Source organism: Felis catus, chromosome E3, assembly GCF_018350175.1.
Source record: "Felis catus isolate Fca126 chromosome E3, F.catus_Fca126_mat1.0, whole genome shotgun sequence".
Taxonomy (NCBI): domain Eukaryota; kingdom Metazoa; phylum Chordata; class Mammalia; order Carnivora; family Felidae; genus Felis; species Felis catus.
This window is the reverse complement of record NC_058383.1, coordinates 37035020-37048108: the sequence shown is the minus strand read 5'-3', so window position 1 is coordinate 37048108 and position 13089 is coordinate 37035020. Positions and strand designations below refer to the sequence as shown.

Sequence of the window (13089 nt, the reverse complement as noted above, 5' to 3'; positions counted from 1 at the left end):
TTACTGGGACACAGGTCTGGGTGGAGGGGCAAAATTAGTCCCATTTTACAGATGAAGAAGGTGAGGCTCAGTGAAGGTAAATTTCTTTGCCAAAATCAAACAGAGGCAGAATTCAGTTTAACTCCAGAGCTGAATCTTAACTATTCCACTCCTCCCCATGACAGGTCAGACACCTCCCCAGGAAGTCCTGCCAGATCTCCCAGGTCTCCACCCTAATGCTGACAGCTCTTACTTCAGACCCATCAGGGGCACCAGAGCCGATAGGCTACAGACCTCGTACATCCAGCTTTCTGTCCCACCACGAAGACATGGTCCGGTAAGGCACACTTGTAATTAAGCTTAACTCCATCAGGTACAGGAAGAACGTCAACATCTCCTCCACGGCCCCGCCCCACCCCACCCCACCCCCGCCAGGAATGGCAGACCTAGAGTTGTGAAGTGCACAGCCTGTCCATCAGCATCCAGTTCAATCCCAAGCACACGGTAGGTGCCTTATCTGCACTTGCTCAATAGTTAAAATCACCACAGCTATGGTACATTGAGGCCTCCTACACCTTTCAACTCTTTCCCTGTGTCATTTCACTTAATCTTCATGCTAATGATATCATCAGGTACGACCTATGCTTATGCCCATTCTACAGGTGAGCAAACACTGACTCTGAGGCCAAGCAGCTCACCCCAGATTGCATAACCAGGAAGGGGCAGCTGGTAGGGGCTGCACTCTCTTTTTTTTTTTTTTTTAATTTTTTTTTTCAACATTTTTATTTATTTTTGGGACAGAGAGAGACAGAGCATGAACGGGGGAGGGGCAGAGAGAGAGGGAGACACAGAATCGGAAACAGGCTCCAGGCTCCGAGCCATCAGCCCAGAGCCTGACGCGGGGCTCGAACTCACGGACCACGAGATCGTGACCTGGCTGAAGTCGGACGCTTAACCGACTGCGCTACCCAGGTGCCCCAGGGGCTGCACTCTCAACCAGGGTTCAGGACAGTGGGAACAGGTCCCCTCACACCTTCCCTACTGGGCTGGATACCCATCCTCAGCGACCTGCACCATCAGGTCTGACCCTGTCATTAGCTCAGGTGTGAACATCAGCTCCCACACCTGTTATTAGGAACCAGGGTGACAGGAGCAGCGGGGTTCCCCCATCCTGGCCCTCCCCAGTTTCAGACGCTAAAAGGCTGACAAACAGGGAGGGGCGGGTTTTCTCCAGGAGGGCTCTTCTGTGACTGCCTGGGTGTGAAGGTCACAACTCCTGGCTTCTTGGTCCTGGGTCCCCTCAGCTGGCAAGCGGTGATGCTGAGTCCCTGTCTGGGTACTTCCTACGTGCCAAGGGCATTCTGTCTGTTGTCACATTTGCTCCCCCTAGGGCCCCATGCAACAGACACTTAGTTGCACCATCCCTGCTTTGCAGATGAGGAAACTGAGGCTCAGAGAGGTTCCCTGATTTGCCACGGCAGCTGTAGCTGAGCTGGGATCACTAGGGAGGCATTCTGCTCTCAGGGCGAGAGCTGCCACACACTTTTCCATGCTGAATTTTGCTGGCAGCCCCACCTTCCCTCAAAGGAAGCCCCCCAAAAACTCGGGGTGAAAGAGTAACTTGAGGGTCAGTGCCCCATGACCAGAGACCACATCTGAGAGCTACAAGGAGAGTGCCAGGCACCAGGTAACACTCAAAGATTCTTGCTGAGACAACGGGGCAAGAGGCTGTCTCCCAGCCCACAACTCAGTCCATGAACTTGTCCCCATGAATGGGAAGGGGCAGAGGGGATGCACTGGTCTGGTGAGACCATGTACGGAAGCACCTGGCCCCTACTCAGGACTGTGTCTCTTCCAGGCCATGGAACCCAAAGGCAGAGTCTCTCCATCCCATCCTGGGGAGAGAATCAGGAGGGCTTCCTGGAGAAATAAACCTCAAAGCTGACATCTGGGATCAATGGCTGTCAGCCAAGGGCAGAGGGTGGCTGCTTTGGGCCAGAAGCATGCGGGGAGGGGGACAGGGTGGGGGATAGAGAGGTAGGACTTAATCCTTGCCACCCCAGGCCCTCAGAGGCCACGCAGCTCTAAAGGGTGGGAATCCCTTCCTTCCTATCCTCTGTTGGGAAAGCCAAGCCCTTCCCAGCGTGTATGAATTCATCCTAACCTTGTTAGGTCCAACCTTCTATTAGGGGCACCAGACAGAGGGCTGGAGGCATTGGGGTCCGGAGAGATGGAAGAGGCAGAGGGCAGGGTGAGGCCTGGCCCGTCTCCTGGTGTGTGGGTGTGTGCATGTGTGAAGGATTGGAGGGGCCCAAGTCTTGGTGGGGGGAGAACAGAACAGTCCTCTGTGGCTGGCACAGAGTATGCGATTGTGCAATGCCCCAGAGAACAGCTCGGGGACTGGACGGGACCCCGGCGAGGTTTGAGAGCCAGCTGGACCTAGACACAGAGAAACAGCATGCAGGGCCCTGCCCAATCTCTGGGGTTGTGAAAGTCTGGGGAGGCTGGGGAGTGGGGGACTTTGGAAGGGGAGAAAATAAATGTCTCTGAGCTTGAAGCAGAACATAGGAGAGATGGGGACCCTGAGATCACAGGCTGGTGCAGTTTCTGAAAAGGCTGGAATGCAAAACAACGGACTGCCCACACTCCCCTGCCAGTGCCCAGGCCTGCCTGCACCTGTCTTAAGGGTCTGCCTGGGCTGGACCACAGGGGTACTGTGACAGCCCTGACCAGAGTCTTCTCACCTTTAGCTGGTCCTGGAAGGGGGTGAGGATACCTTGGGGGTGGATAGTCCCAGGCAGGGGGGCTGTGCAGTTTGGAGTCTCCCACCTGAATGAAGCCCTTTGTCAGGAGAAGCTTGGTGAAGTGTACCTTCCTGGCCAGGAGCCCCCACCTCATATTTGCTAGAGAAGGGAAGAGGAAGGGGTCAAAGTCCCGCCCCTTCTCTCAATCTCAGTATCTCCAAGAGGCTTCCCTAAACCGGTTATTAAGTGAATACATCAGGCTTATCAAAACGGACGTGGGCTGCACGCTCAACGCAAACACATCAAGACAGGTCATTCCCTTCCCAGGCCGCCCTGGGAACCAGCGGCTCAGAGACGCCGCCAGTTTCTGGGCTGGGGGGGTGGGGGTGGGGCACACCCCTGAGAAGTCATGCATCGGCGAAGGAGGCCCCGACGCCGCCCAGCCACCGCGCAGACCCCAGCACGGCTGCCAGAGAGGGGGGAGGAAAAAGGGGTGCCTCAGCCTGTGCCCCCCATCCACTGACCCCACACACACCGGTTTTTCGTGCTGAATCTCGGGAGGGCCGGGTGGCAGACACCGGCAACTGCTGCGGGAGGTAGCACACAGACCACCACCCCACCCCCCACTGTCCCGCCACCCCCAAGCCAGAAGCACCTGCCCGTTCTCCAAGAAGCGCTAGTGACGCCCGCCAGCCCCCGTCCAACTCAATTTCCCTTCCCCCGTGAGCCCCTAGACGAAGCTTCCTGAGTCCCTGTGGCACCCCTACCTTGGGTGTAGGGTCCTCGGACACACCATTACCCACCCCCGCGGTGCTTCCCCGTCGCAGGAGAACCCCCAGCGCAAGGGCGACCCTGGGACACGGAGGTCCCCTCTACTTCCAGCTCAGTTCCCCGCCCTCTAGGTGCCCAACTGAGTGCTCCTCGGGGCTCCTGCAACTCTCCGGGGCCAAGTATCGCGTCTCTCTTCGGTCGCCCCCAACCCATCGCCATCCCCACCCTGGCAGTGCTTCCCAGCTCAAGGGGGGGGGGGGTCCCTCGGGAGCCGCGTTCCCGCACGTCGCGCACTCCCTGCTCAGCTCCCCGCCTCCTCGGCCGTGCTTTCTGGGCCCCCGGCAGCTGTCCAGGCCCGGCCGTTCCCCCCCGCGCTCCGGGAAGTGCTTCCCCGCCCAGGGCTGCCCACGGCGCGTGGGTTTCCAGAGGGCGTCCCGGGAGCGCCATGCGGCGCCTCCTCACCTCCGGGTCTGCACGGTGGGGCTGTATTTGCCTTTGTTTCTCTTCCTGAAGAGCGAGTTCATGGTGGCGCTGGGGGTGCGCGGGCGGGGGCGGCGGGTCGCGGCGCCGGGCTGGCAGTGGGCGGCGGGCGGGCCCGGCGCGCACCGAGGGGCAGGCAGCGGACACAGGTGAGCGAGCGGCGGCGCAGGAGCCCCTAGTGCGGCGCGGCACGGGCGACCGGTCACTACTCACGGGGGGCGGGGCGCCCGCTGGCCTCCGGCTGTCCCGGCCGCTCCCCGAGAAGGTGGCGCTTACCTTCCCGGAGGAGGGGCCACCGGGCGGGCGGGGCTTCCAGTCCCCTGGGGCGCGCGCCCTAGGCCTGGTGCGAGCTAGTGGGGTGCCAGGCCAGGGCTGGGGGTGGGACACGCGGTCCAATCCGGACACCGCCCACCCACCCCGGCCCCCGCACGCTTGTGGCTGGCAGGTGGGCAGGGGCGCTCGGCCAGCTTTCCCGGGCACACCCAGCCCCACCCTCACACCCCGTCCCCGGGGGCCCCGGCGCGCCCCCTGGCTGAGTGCCTTCACTTGGCTCCCGGCTGCCCCTGGCGCGCAATGCTCGCCTCTCCTTGGCTCACACCCAGGTGTCCCCCGCCCAGACAGGTGTGGCAAAGACCTGACGGGTCTCTGTGCCTTGGATAGCTCGTGAATGACACTCAGGTGCTAATAGTGTCGATGACGATTGAGAAAAGCACGCACCTGTCGCGCATCAAATCCCCCAAGACTTCCGCCACAAACGGTCAGCTGACACCTGGCAAGGCTTCTGACCGCTCCCAGCCTCAGTTTCCTTATTTGCAAACAGTGATAACAACTGCCCCCAGCCCAAAAAAGGTTAGTAGGAGAGTCCTGTTGAGATTTCACACAGAGTACGTAACACGGTGCCTGGCCCAAATGTGCAGGAAGTGTGGCCGTCATATCAAGCTGAATCCTTTGAAACTTGAATAACTCCAGGCCCTGGCATGATGGAACCACTTCGTGGCTGGTCATAAAAGCAGCTGGGTTCTGGTTCAAAATAGCCATGTTACACAATTCTGCCAGCATGTACCCAGGTTAAATTGTGTGCCACCGTGTGCCTGGGTTAGACAGTGGGCATCTGTGCACCCAGGTTAGGCATGTGCTACTGGAGAAGCCTGCAGTTGGGCAGTAAACAGTCCGGCAGTGAGCTCACATGGGGCCCAGACAGCTGGGAAGGAAGGTTCACGCCACTTTAGAGGGTGCTGGGGCTAGGGTCTGAGCCCAGCTGGTAAGGAGAAGCAATGAGGTCTGCAGGGCAGGGAGGCAGGATCCCCCACTGGGGATCCAGAGTCCTCAGGCTAGTCCCTTCCCCAGATGTTTTTCTTTATAAAATAAGGACATTGGTGGGGATGTTGATCCCCAAGGGCTTTTACTGCCCCAGACCTCAGAGCATCTGAGAAACACAGGTTCCTTTAGGCCATCTCTTGTCCCTACCATTTAAAGACTTCAGTTTTGAAGTGTTACAGAGACGCTAGGAAAAACTAACTCTTTTTTGTTTGTTTGTTAATGTTAATGGCAGAGAGAGAGAGAGAGAGGACAGAGGATCTGAAGCAGGCTCTGCACTGACAGCAGAGAGCCTGACGCGGGGCTCCAACTCACTAGTCGTGAGATCATGACCTGAGCCAAAGTTGGATGCTCAACTGATTGAGCCACCAGGCACCCTGGAAAACCTTATTCTTAATGAGGCATCTGTGGGTGAGCTTAAGAGGGTCTGTGCATCCTTATAGCTTCTTTCAAAATGTGCCCATTTGTGCATTTTTCTTGGGGAGGGCCTACTGCTTTCAGTGAGTTTCTTCCTTCACTCATCCAGCTGATACTCAGTAACACTCTTCCGGCTGCGGCTGCCTGGTTCCACTACAAGATAAGAAAAGGAAAAGACAAAACACAGCAAAGGGCCTTTCTCTTAAGGGATGGGGCCTGCAGGGCACCAAAGGACTCAGGTCCAGCCAGCTAACATTGGGAACAGGTGTCAGGGAGAAGCCAAGGTTTCAGATTACAGGTGTGGGTGGAGGCGGGTGGACTTGGGGCCTGAACACTAACTCAGCAGAGTTTACCCGCCCACAACCCCTTCGCCACGGCCCAAGTGGGCCTCAGCCGGGGCCTCAAGAGGAAACCTTGTTGATCCCTCTGCTTTTGCCCATGTGGCAACTCTGCCTGTAAACCCTTTCCTTACTTCTCTCTCTTGCCTATCCCTACAGGGTGGCTCTCACATGGGAGCTCAGCATCCCTTAAGGGATGTTCATGGAAGCACTGTTGCTATGGAGAAAGCTCCGGAGACAACCTGATGGTCATGGGGAGAAAGTGGTTAAATAATCCACGGTGTATCCACACTACGAAACTATTCAGCTGGAAAAGAATGAGGGCCTGATGTGGACACACTTAGCCAGGCACCAGAAGTACAGTGCGAGGAAGAGAATACACATACGTATATGCACAGAAAGCTTCTGGAAGGATCCACAAGCTGTGAGTCCCCTTAGGGAGGGGTGACAGAGAAACCTAAATTTTCATTGTATACCCTTTTACAGTATTTGGATTTTATTTTTTATCTATTTTTATTTTATTTTATTTTTTTCAACGTTTATTTATTTTTGGGACAGAGAGAGACAGAGCATGAACGGGGGAGGGGCAGAGAGAGAGGGAGACACAGAATCGGAAACAGGCTCCAGGCTCCGAGCCATCAGCCCAGAGCCCGACGCAGGGCTCGAACTCACGGACCGCGAGATCGTGACCTGGCTGAAGTCGGACGCTTAACCGACTGCGCCACCCAGGCGCCCCTCTATTTTTATTTTTAAATGTCTCTTGATTTTATTTTTTTTATATGTGTTTGAATTGCCTTTTCAGTTACTTTTCAAAAACTTGTTTAAAAACGACTGAAGTCTGGCATTCCCTCCTCCCAGAGCCTTCCCTGATGACCCTCTTCTGCTTCACCCACCACCACGCTCTAGTGAAGTAACCTCTTTCCTTTTCAGACTTTGTTACTGGACCAGGAGATACTGAGGAGTAAAGATCATCAAAGATAGGAAACTTGGGGGGAAAAAGACCCTGTGCTGAAGCAGGAAGCTGCTCTCCCCTCAAGTTGCTGATAGTCTAAGAGCTGAGACAAAGATACACCTGCCAAGTTCACCTGGATGAGTCTGGGAGGAAGAAGAGCCTTATCAGAGCTCCAAAGATGGGGAGGAGCAGCCTGGGAGACCTGGGTTGGGGTCCTCGCTTGGTCTCTGTCAGCTGTGTGGACGTGGGCAAGTCATCTTGCCTCTCTCGGCCTCAGTTGTCCTCATCTGTGAAATGGCCACACAATGATAGCATCAACCTCAGAGAGCGAGACCCCATGGGTTGTCACCCACTTAGCACACCCTCTGTCTCTAGTGATGGCTTAACAAATGGGAGGACATTACATCCATAGCTGGAGGCTGGATGCTTGTGGCACTGAGGGGTACAAACAGTTACAGGAAGCGGTGACCAAGCGGTGTCAAAACTCTAGACTTCTCCCAATTTCTGAATCTCCTTTCCCCATACTTCTTAGAAAGGTGAAGGTCGGCTTTGGGGAGGAAACTGGGCTGGGGGCGCTTCCTGGTTAGCCTGCTTGTAGCTCAGCTGCTAACAGTCATGACACTGATTATATTAATGCCGTGTCTCATTTATTGAGGATGGACTCTGTGCCAGGCAACATGGCATGTGCCCAAAATGCCTCAGCTGATTCCTTCTCCCCCACGGACCCCCACTGGGTGAAGCTGGGGGTGGGGGGGGGAGACCAGCCCTCTCCACCTGGGGCAAAGCTCTCTTATCTCCTGTTCCAGGAAAGAGCATCGAGACCCTGCGAGGCCCAGTGCACAGCGGGGCTGGTTCCTGGGTGAGCCTGCTCCAGCCCTGAGCTCGGACCCCCACCCACCTCCACCCTCCCAGCCTCCCGCTGACTCAGCTGGGTCAGGCCCAGGAGCTTCGGGGAGAATTAGCAGATTCAGGGAGGAATTTGGGCTGTGCTTCACCATCCTCCCCCTCCGTTCTCTCCAAGCTGGGCTCCAAGCTGGTGCAGCTCTGTGTGCGTGCACACGCGTACACACGTGTGCACGACACTGGCTTGTGGGCAGGCCGGATGGGGTGGGAGCTGTGTTCTGGCCCCGTGCATCCTCCTCTGGGCAGATGGGATTTGTTTGGTTCCGCAGAGCCCTCGTATGCCAAGTGACTCATCCCTCTGCCGACCGGGGGTGGGGGCTCGGGGGAGGGTGTTTGCTTTCCTCGGGTTTGCTTGATGGTTAAACCCACGGAGAGGGCACCTGTGCGGCCATCCAGTTCTCTGGCAACCAGGCCACCCTCGGCCCCTGAAGCCTGTCCCCTCTCTGCAGCTGGGCTAGGCTGCTGACCCCTGGAGGCCACTACCTTCTGAAGGGTCACCCACCCCCTCCTTGTTTGCGGTCATTGTTTCCCCAGCAGCTGGAGAGTTGTTCACTCACTCGCTCACTGGTTTGGGGTGTTCCTGCGAACCAGTCTGAAACAAGAAGGGCAACATTCCCCCAGCCCCAGAAAGAGGGGTGTGATGGCCCAGCAGCCTGTTCCTTACCACAGCCCCTTCTCCTCCCATCCTCCCGTGGACAGCCATCTCCTGTCTCCAACTGTATGACCTCACCTCCACCTGAGGAGCATTTAAAAATGCAGATTCTAGAGTCCCCTTGTTGGGCGGGTCTGGAAGGGCCCGGGAATCTGCATGTTAACAAACAACTTCCCCCAGGTTACTGAAGCAGGTGGCTTCTGGGCCACCCTGAGAAACAGCTGTGAACAGAAAGATGCGGTACATGCTCAGGCCCTGGTCTACACCCACCTGGGAAGAGCCCACAGGCTGTAGCTTGAAGCCAAACTGGGTTTGAATCCTGACTCTGCCACATCCACCTGTGTGTCCTTTCAGAGGTGGCTTACCCTTCTGGAATCTTGGTTTCCCCATCTGTAAAATGGGGAAGATCCAGGGTGCCATGATGCGTGCCAAGCACCTGGCATGGGATCCCCTCTTCTCCCCACTCTTCAAGGGGACAAGAGGGGAATGGCCCGGCTTCACCCTGTGTTTTGTAACATGTATTTACTTTTCTTGCAGAACAATGCAAGGGATGGAAAAATCACGCTGGCTCTCCAGCCCAGATGGGCTGACTCACACTCAGTCCTGGGCTGGGGGCCTGGTGAGCTCCCCACAAAGCCCATGGGGCCAGATGGGAGGTTGGACCCTGGCAGCAGAGGCAGGAGAGGGTCTATGGTGAGTCACCCACTCTGCCTGCCCCTTGAGTCATCCCCCAAGAATGTGCCTCCGGCCCCTACCCGCTGGGGGCTCCTGGCAGACTGCCCCATCCTGGCCACCTCCCCACTGCCTGCCAGGCAGCCCCACCCTGCTGCCCTCCCAGAGAGCCATTGCTCAGATGACCATCCTGCCAGCCCTCTCTGGATGCAGGTGTATACCTATAACAGCCGTGTCTATTGTCCAACTATTGCAACAGCTCCTGACAGTGGTTGAGTAGTGGCCACTCTGAGGCCCTGGTGTCCCTTGGCAGCCCTGGCCCTTCCCCCTCAGGACCCAGTCACTGAGGGGTTAACCCTTGGCTCTGCAGGGGACCTCTCAGCCCCTGCCCCACCCACAGGCTGGGACCCACTCTGACCCAGCATTACTATCCCCTCAGTCCCTCTTGCAGATCCAGGCCTCATACCGAACCCTGGATTGCTTTCCAGTACAACCTGCTCCCTCTCTCCAGACACTTCATTTCCAGCCCATCCCTGGGCCTCTCAGCCAGGCTGTAAGGGCCTCCCAGTGAGGAGGTCATGCCATCAGGGCAGAGAGAGGAGCTGGGTGGGACCAGACAGGCTCTGCCAGGCCTGAGATCCCCGCAGGACAGGCTGCCCAACCCTACCCCAAAACTGCTATCCTCCCCTAAACACCCAGCCTTTCTTCCTTCTACCCCGCCTTGCGGGGCCCTGCCAGGGCTCATGCTGCCCAGACCGGTAGGGCTGCATTTCTGGGGCCAGTGTCCAGGGTGTGACAGCCCCTGGGAATGGCCAGGTCAGAAGGTCAGAACCCCATTTCCTCCAGAGTCTGGGGGCCTGAATGATGGATAAGCGAGGCCACGAGTGGCAGAACACAAAATCCAATCAGGTTTTAGCTTGAAGCCAAGCTGGGTTTGAGTCCTGACTCTGCCAGGTACCCAGCTATGTGACCCTGGGGAAATGTCTTCACCTCTCTGAGCCTCAGTTTCTCCACCTGAAAAGTGGGAATATTCTGGCACCTGCTCCATAGGGTCTTGAAAAGCTTCAGTGAAGTAAGACATGTACTATTAACAATCACAACTTTTGCTGCACTATGTGCTAGGCCCTGTGCTAAGTGCTTGGGTTAGGGAGTTGGCCTATGTATTCCAGCTTAATTGACATGTGACAGCCATATAATAAAGTGTATATATTTAAAGTATACCATCCAGTGGATTTTGACATCAGCACCCAGTGGTAAAATTATGGCCACAACAAAGATGATGAAGTGGCCTTCCTTCCTCTCCCCATTTTTCAGATGTGGAAACCAAGGCTCCAAGATGTTAAGTGCCTACTCAAGGTGGTCAGGAAGGAACTCAGGATTTAAACTCTGCAAACTGAGGGGCGCATGCATGGCTCAGTCGTTTAAGTGTCTGACTTCGACTCAGGTCGTGATCTCGATGTTTGTGAGTTCGAGCCTCACATCGGACTCTGCTGACAGCTTGGAGCCTGGAGCCTGCTTCAGATTCTGTGTCTCCTGACAGCTGGGAGCCTGTTTCGGATTCTAAGTCTCCCCCTCTCTCTGCCCCTCTACCACTCTCACTTGGTCTCTCTCTCTCTCTCTCTCTCTCTCTCTCTCTCTCTCTCTCTCAAAAATAAACATTAATGGGGAGCCTGGGTGGCTCAGTCGGTTAAGCATCCGACTCCGGCTCAGGACATGATCTTGTGGTTTGTGAGTTCGAGCCCCATGTTGGACTCTGTCCTGACAGTTCAGAGCCTGGAGCCTGCTTCAGATTCTGTGTCTCTCCTCTCTTTGCCCTTCCCATGCTCATGCTCTGTCTCTCTCGGTGTCTCAACAATAAATAAAGGTTAAAAAATTTTTTTAAATAAAATAAACATTAAAAAAAATAAACCCTGCAATCTGAGCCAGGGCCCTTGTCCCCCACCTCTGCCACCATTCAGCAGGGTGCCTGGCACAGTGTAGGTGCTCAATGTCATTATTGAATGAACAAATGAATGAATGAGAGGGTCAATGCATGATAATGTTCACAGGGAAGGTCCACAGAGGAGGTCCAACCAAAGGTGAGTAGGTCCTGAGTCAGAACTATGGTATACAAAAGGTGTTCAGATGAACAGAAAGCGTTCGTTCATCAAATATTTATTAAGCACCTACTATGTGACAAGGCCTGTTTTAAGCACTCAGGATACGAGGTCAAGTACAACATATTCAGGTTCCTGTCCTCAGGGAGCTCACTGCAGAGGAGTGGGGATGGAGGATGGTGTAAGTTTAATGCCACCTGTGTGTGGATGATGGCACCTGTCCTGTGTCCCCAGTGATGGGGTACCCCAGACAGACAAAGTTGTGGAGGAGGGGCCTGGAGACACTGTGAGGAAAGCAGTCAGACCCAAGGATGAGGGTGGTTGGAGCCCTGGCAAGGAAGGGGAGGGAGATCCTTGCTTGCAGGGACCCTGGTTCCTTCATCATACTGCCTCCCAAGCATCACTGACATTTCCAGAAATATCAGGCTTCCCCTAACTCCTCAGGGGAGGATCTTGACTTCTTGCCTCCACAGTGCCTCCTACACATTCACCCATCCATTTATTCGGCCCCTATTGTATGCCTAGCCCTGGGAATACAGCAGCTAACAAGATACAATCCACACATTCCCATCCTGAGAAAGGAAAAAAATAGAGGGTATGGCTGATCAATGCTGAGATGGACAGGACATTGGGTGGAAGAGGACACACACATGGGCGGGGGGAGGGGGGTCCCGTAGCCTCACAGGGAGGGAAACAGAGGGTGCATTAAGTGAAAAAAGAAACTGACCCACCACTGTTCCATTTTTGCCATTTGTGATGTAAAATAGAGCTGACCCCCTGTATCCCTCCTGCCTGCCTGCCTAGTCTGAGTTCGCCTGGGCTCTTTGTCCACTCTCTCTGCTGAGGTCTAACATTCCTGCCAGGGAGCTGGGTGGCCAAGCCCCCATGCGCTGCCCTCCCAGGCCATTCTCTGGTCACTGGCTCAGGCTTAATCCCTTGCCCGGGCCCAGGCCTCGGAGACTGATGAGTCAACACCAGTTGGCTCTGGACAAACACTCCCCCCCTTTTCATCCCCCCTTCAGTCCATCCTGTTCTCCGGAAAGGGCCCAGCCTCTGCTGGTCCAGGGGCGACTCTGGAGAAGCCATGTTCAATGGAACTTCCTGAGATGATGGAAATATTCCATATATATGAGAGGCACAAGCCACATGTGGCTACTGAGCAGTTAAAATGAGGCTAGTGTGAGTTTTTAATTTTATTGCTCATATTTATATAAATATGATATGTTAATATCCACGCGATTAATTTAAACAGCTGCATGTGGTTGGTGGCTATTGCTTTGAGTGGCTCCAGAGAGTCAGACTGGGCCCGGGTACAGAGGATGAGTGGCCAGCTCAGGACGCTGGCTTTCTCCCCCAGGCAGGGCAAGCTTGGGGAGGCACTGGTGGGTCAACTGGGGCCTCAGAGACTGAACTGGGCATGGAGGGGAGTCCCTTGGGGTCTGCTCTGTTGATAGAGCCAAACTAGGTTTTGGTGCCTGTGACTACCCTTCCACCCGTCTAGCTCTTTGGTCTGACCCCAGCCTGGCAGGCAGAATCATGACCTGAGCCAACCCCTTAATATTGGGGTGCCCAGCTCCGGCGCCATGGTCCAACCTCTCTCAGATCTGGCTGACCACATCACAGCCCCACCTCTCTCTCTCCCCATCCCTGCCCTCCCCCTGCACTATTCCAGAGGAACCTAGGATGAAGGGATGGTGTTACACCTAATTTGCTGAAAGGCAATGGGAATGCATCCTCCTTCCAAAAGAGAGGAGTCAGAGACCATAGC

The 13089-nt window shown here is 55.6% G+C and overlaps 1 protein-coding gene and 1 long non-coding RNA gene across 3 annotated transcripts in view; one reads left to right on the top strand and one right to left on the bottom strand.

Moving 5' to 3' along the window:
* PPL (periplakin) overlaps window positions 1-4194 on the bottom strand; it is a 45533-nt gene extending 41339 nt beyond the window's left edge. The window contains exon 1 of one of the 2 annotated variants that reach the window (XM_006942360.5): window positions 3957-4194. In XM_006942360.5, coding sequence (XP_006942422.2) covers window positions 3957-4018 — 62 coding nt within the window. In that variant the 5' untranslated portion in view covers window positions 4019-4194. The remainder of the gene's footprint in view (window positions 1-3956) is intronic. The other variant, XM_003998979.6, reaches the window with a different exon arrangement.
* Window positions 4195-5335: 1141 nt separating this feature from the next.
* Window positions 5336-10723, top strand: LOC109495317. Its single transcript, XR_002150682.3, has 4 exons — window positions 5336-5702; window positions 6206-6470; window positions 6977-9246; window positions 10540-10723. It is a non-coding gene; the product is annotated as an uncharacterized LOC109495317 (long non-coding RNA).
* Window positions 10724-13089: the final 2366 nt, after the last annotated feature.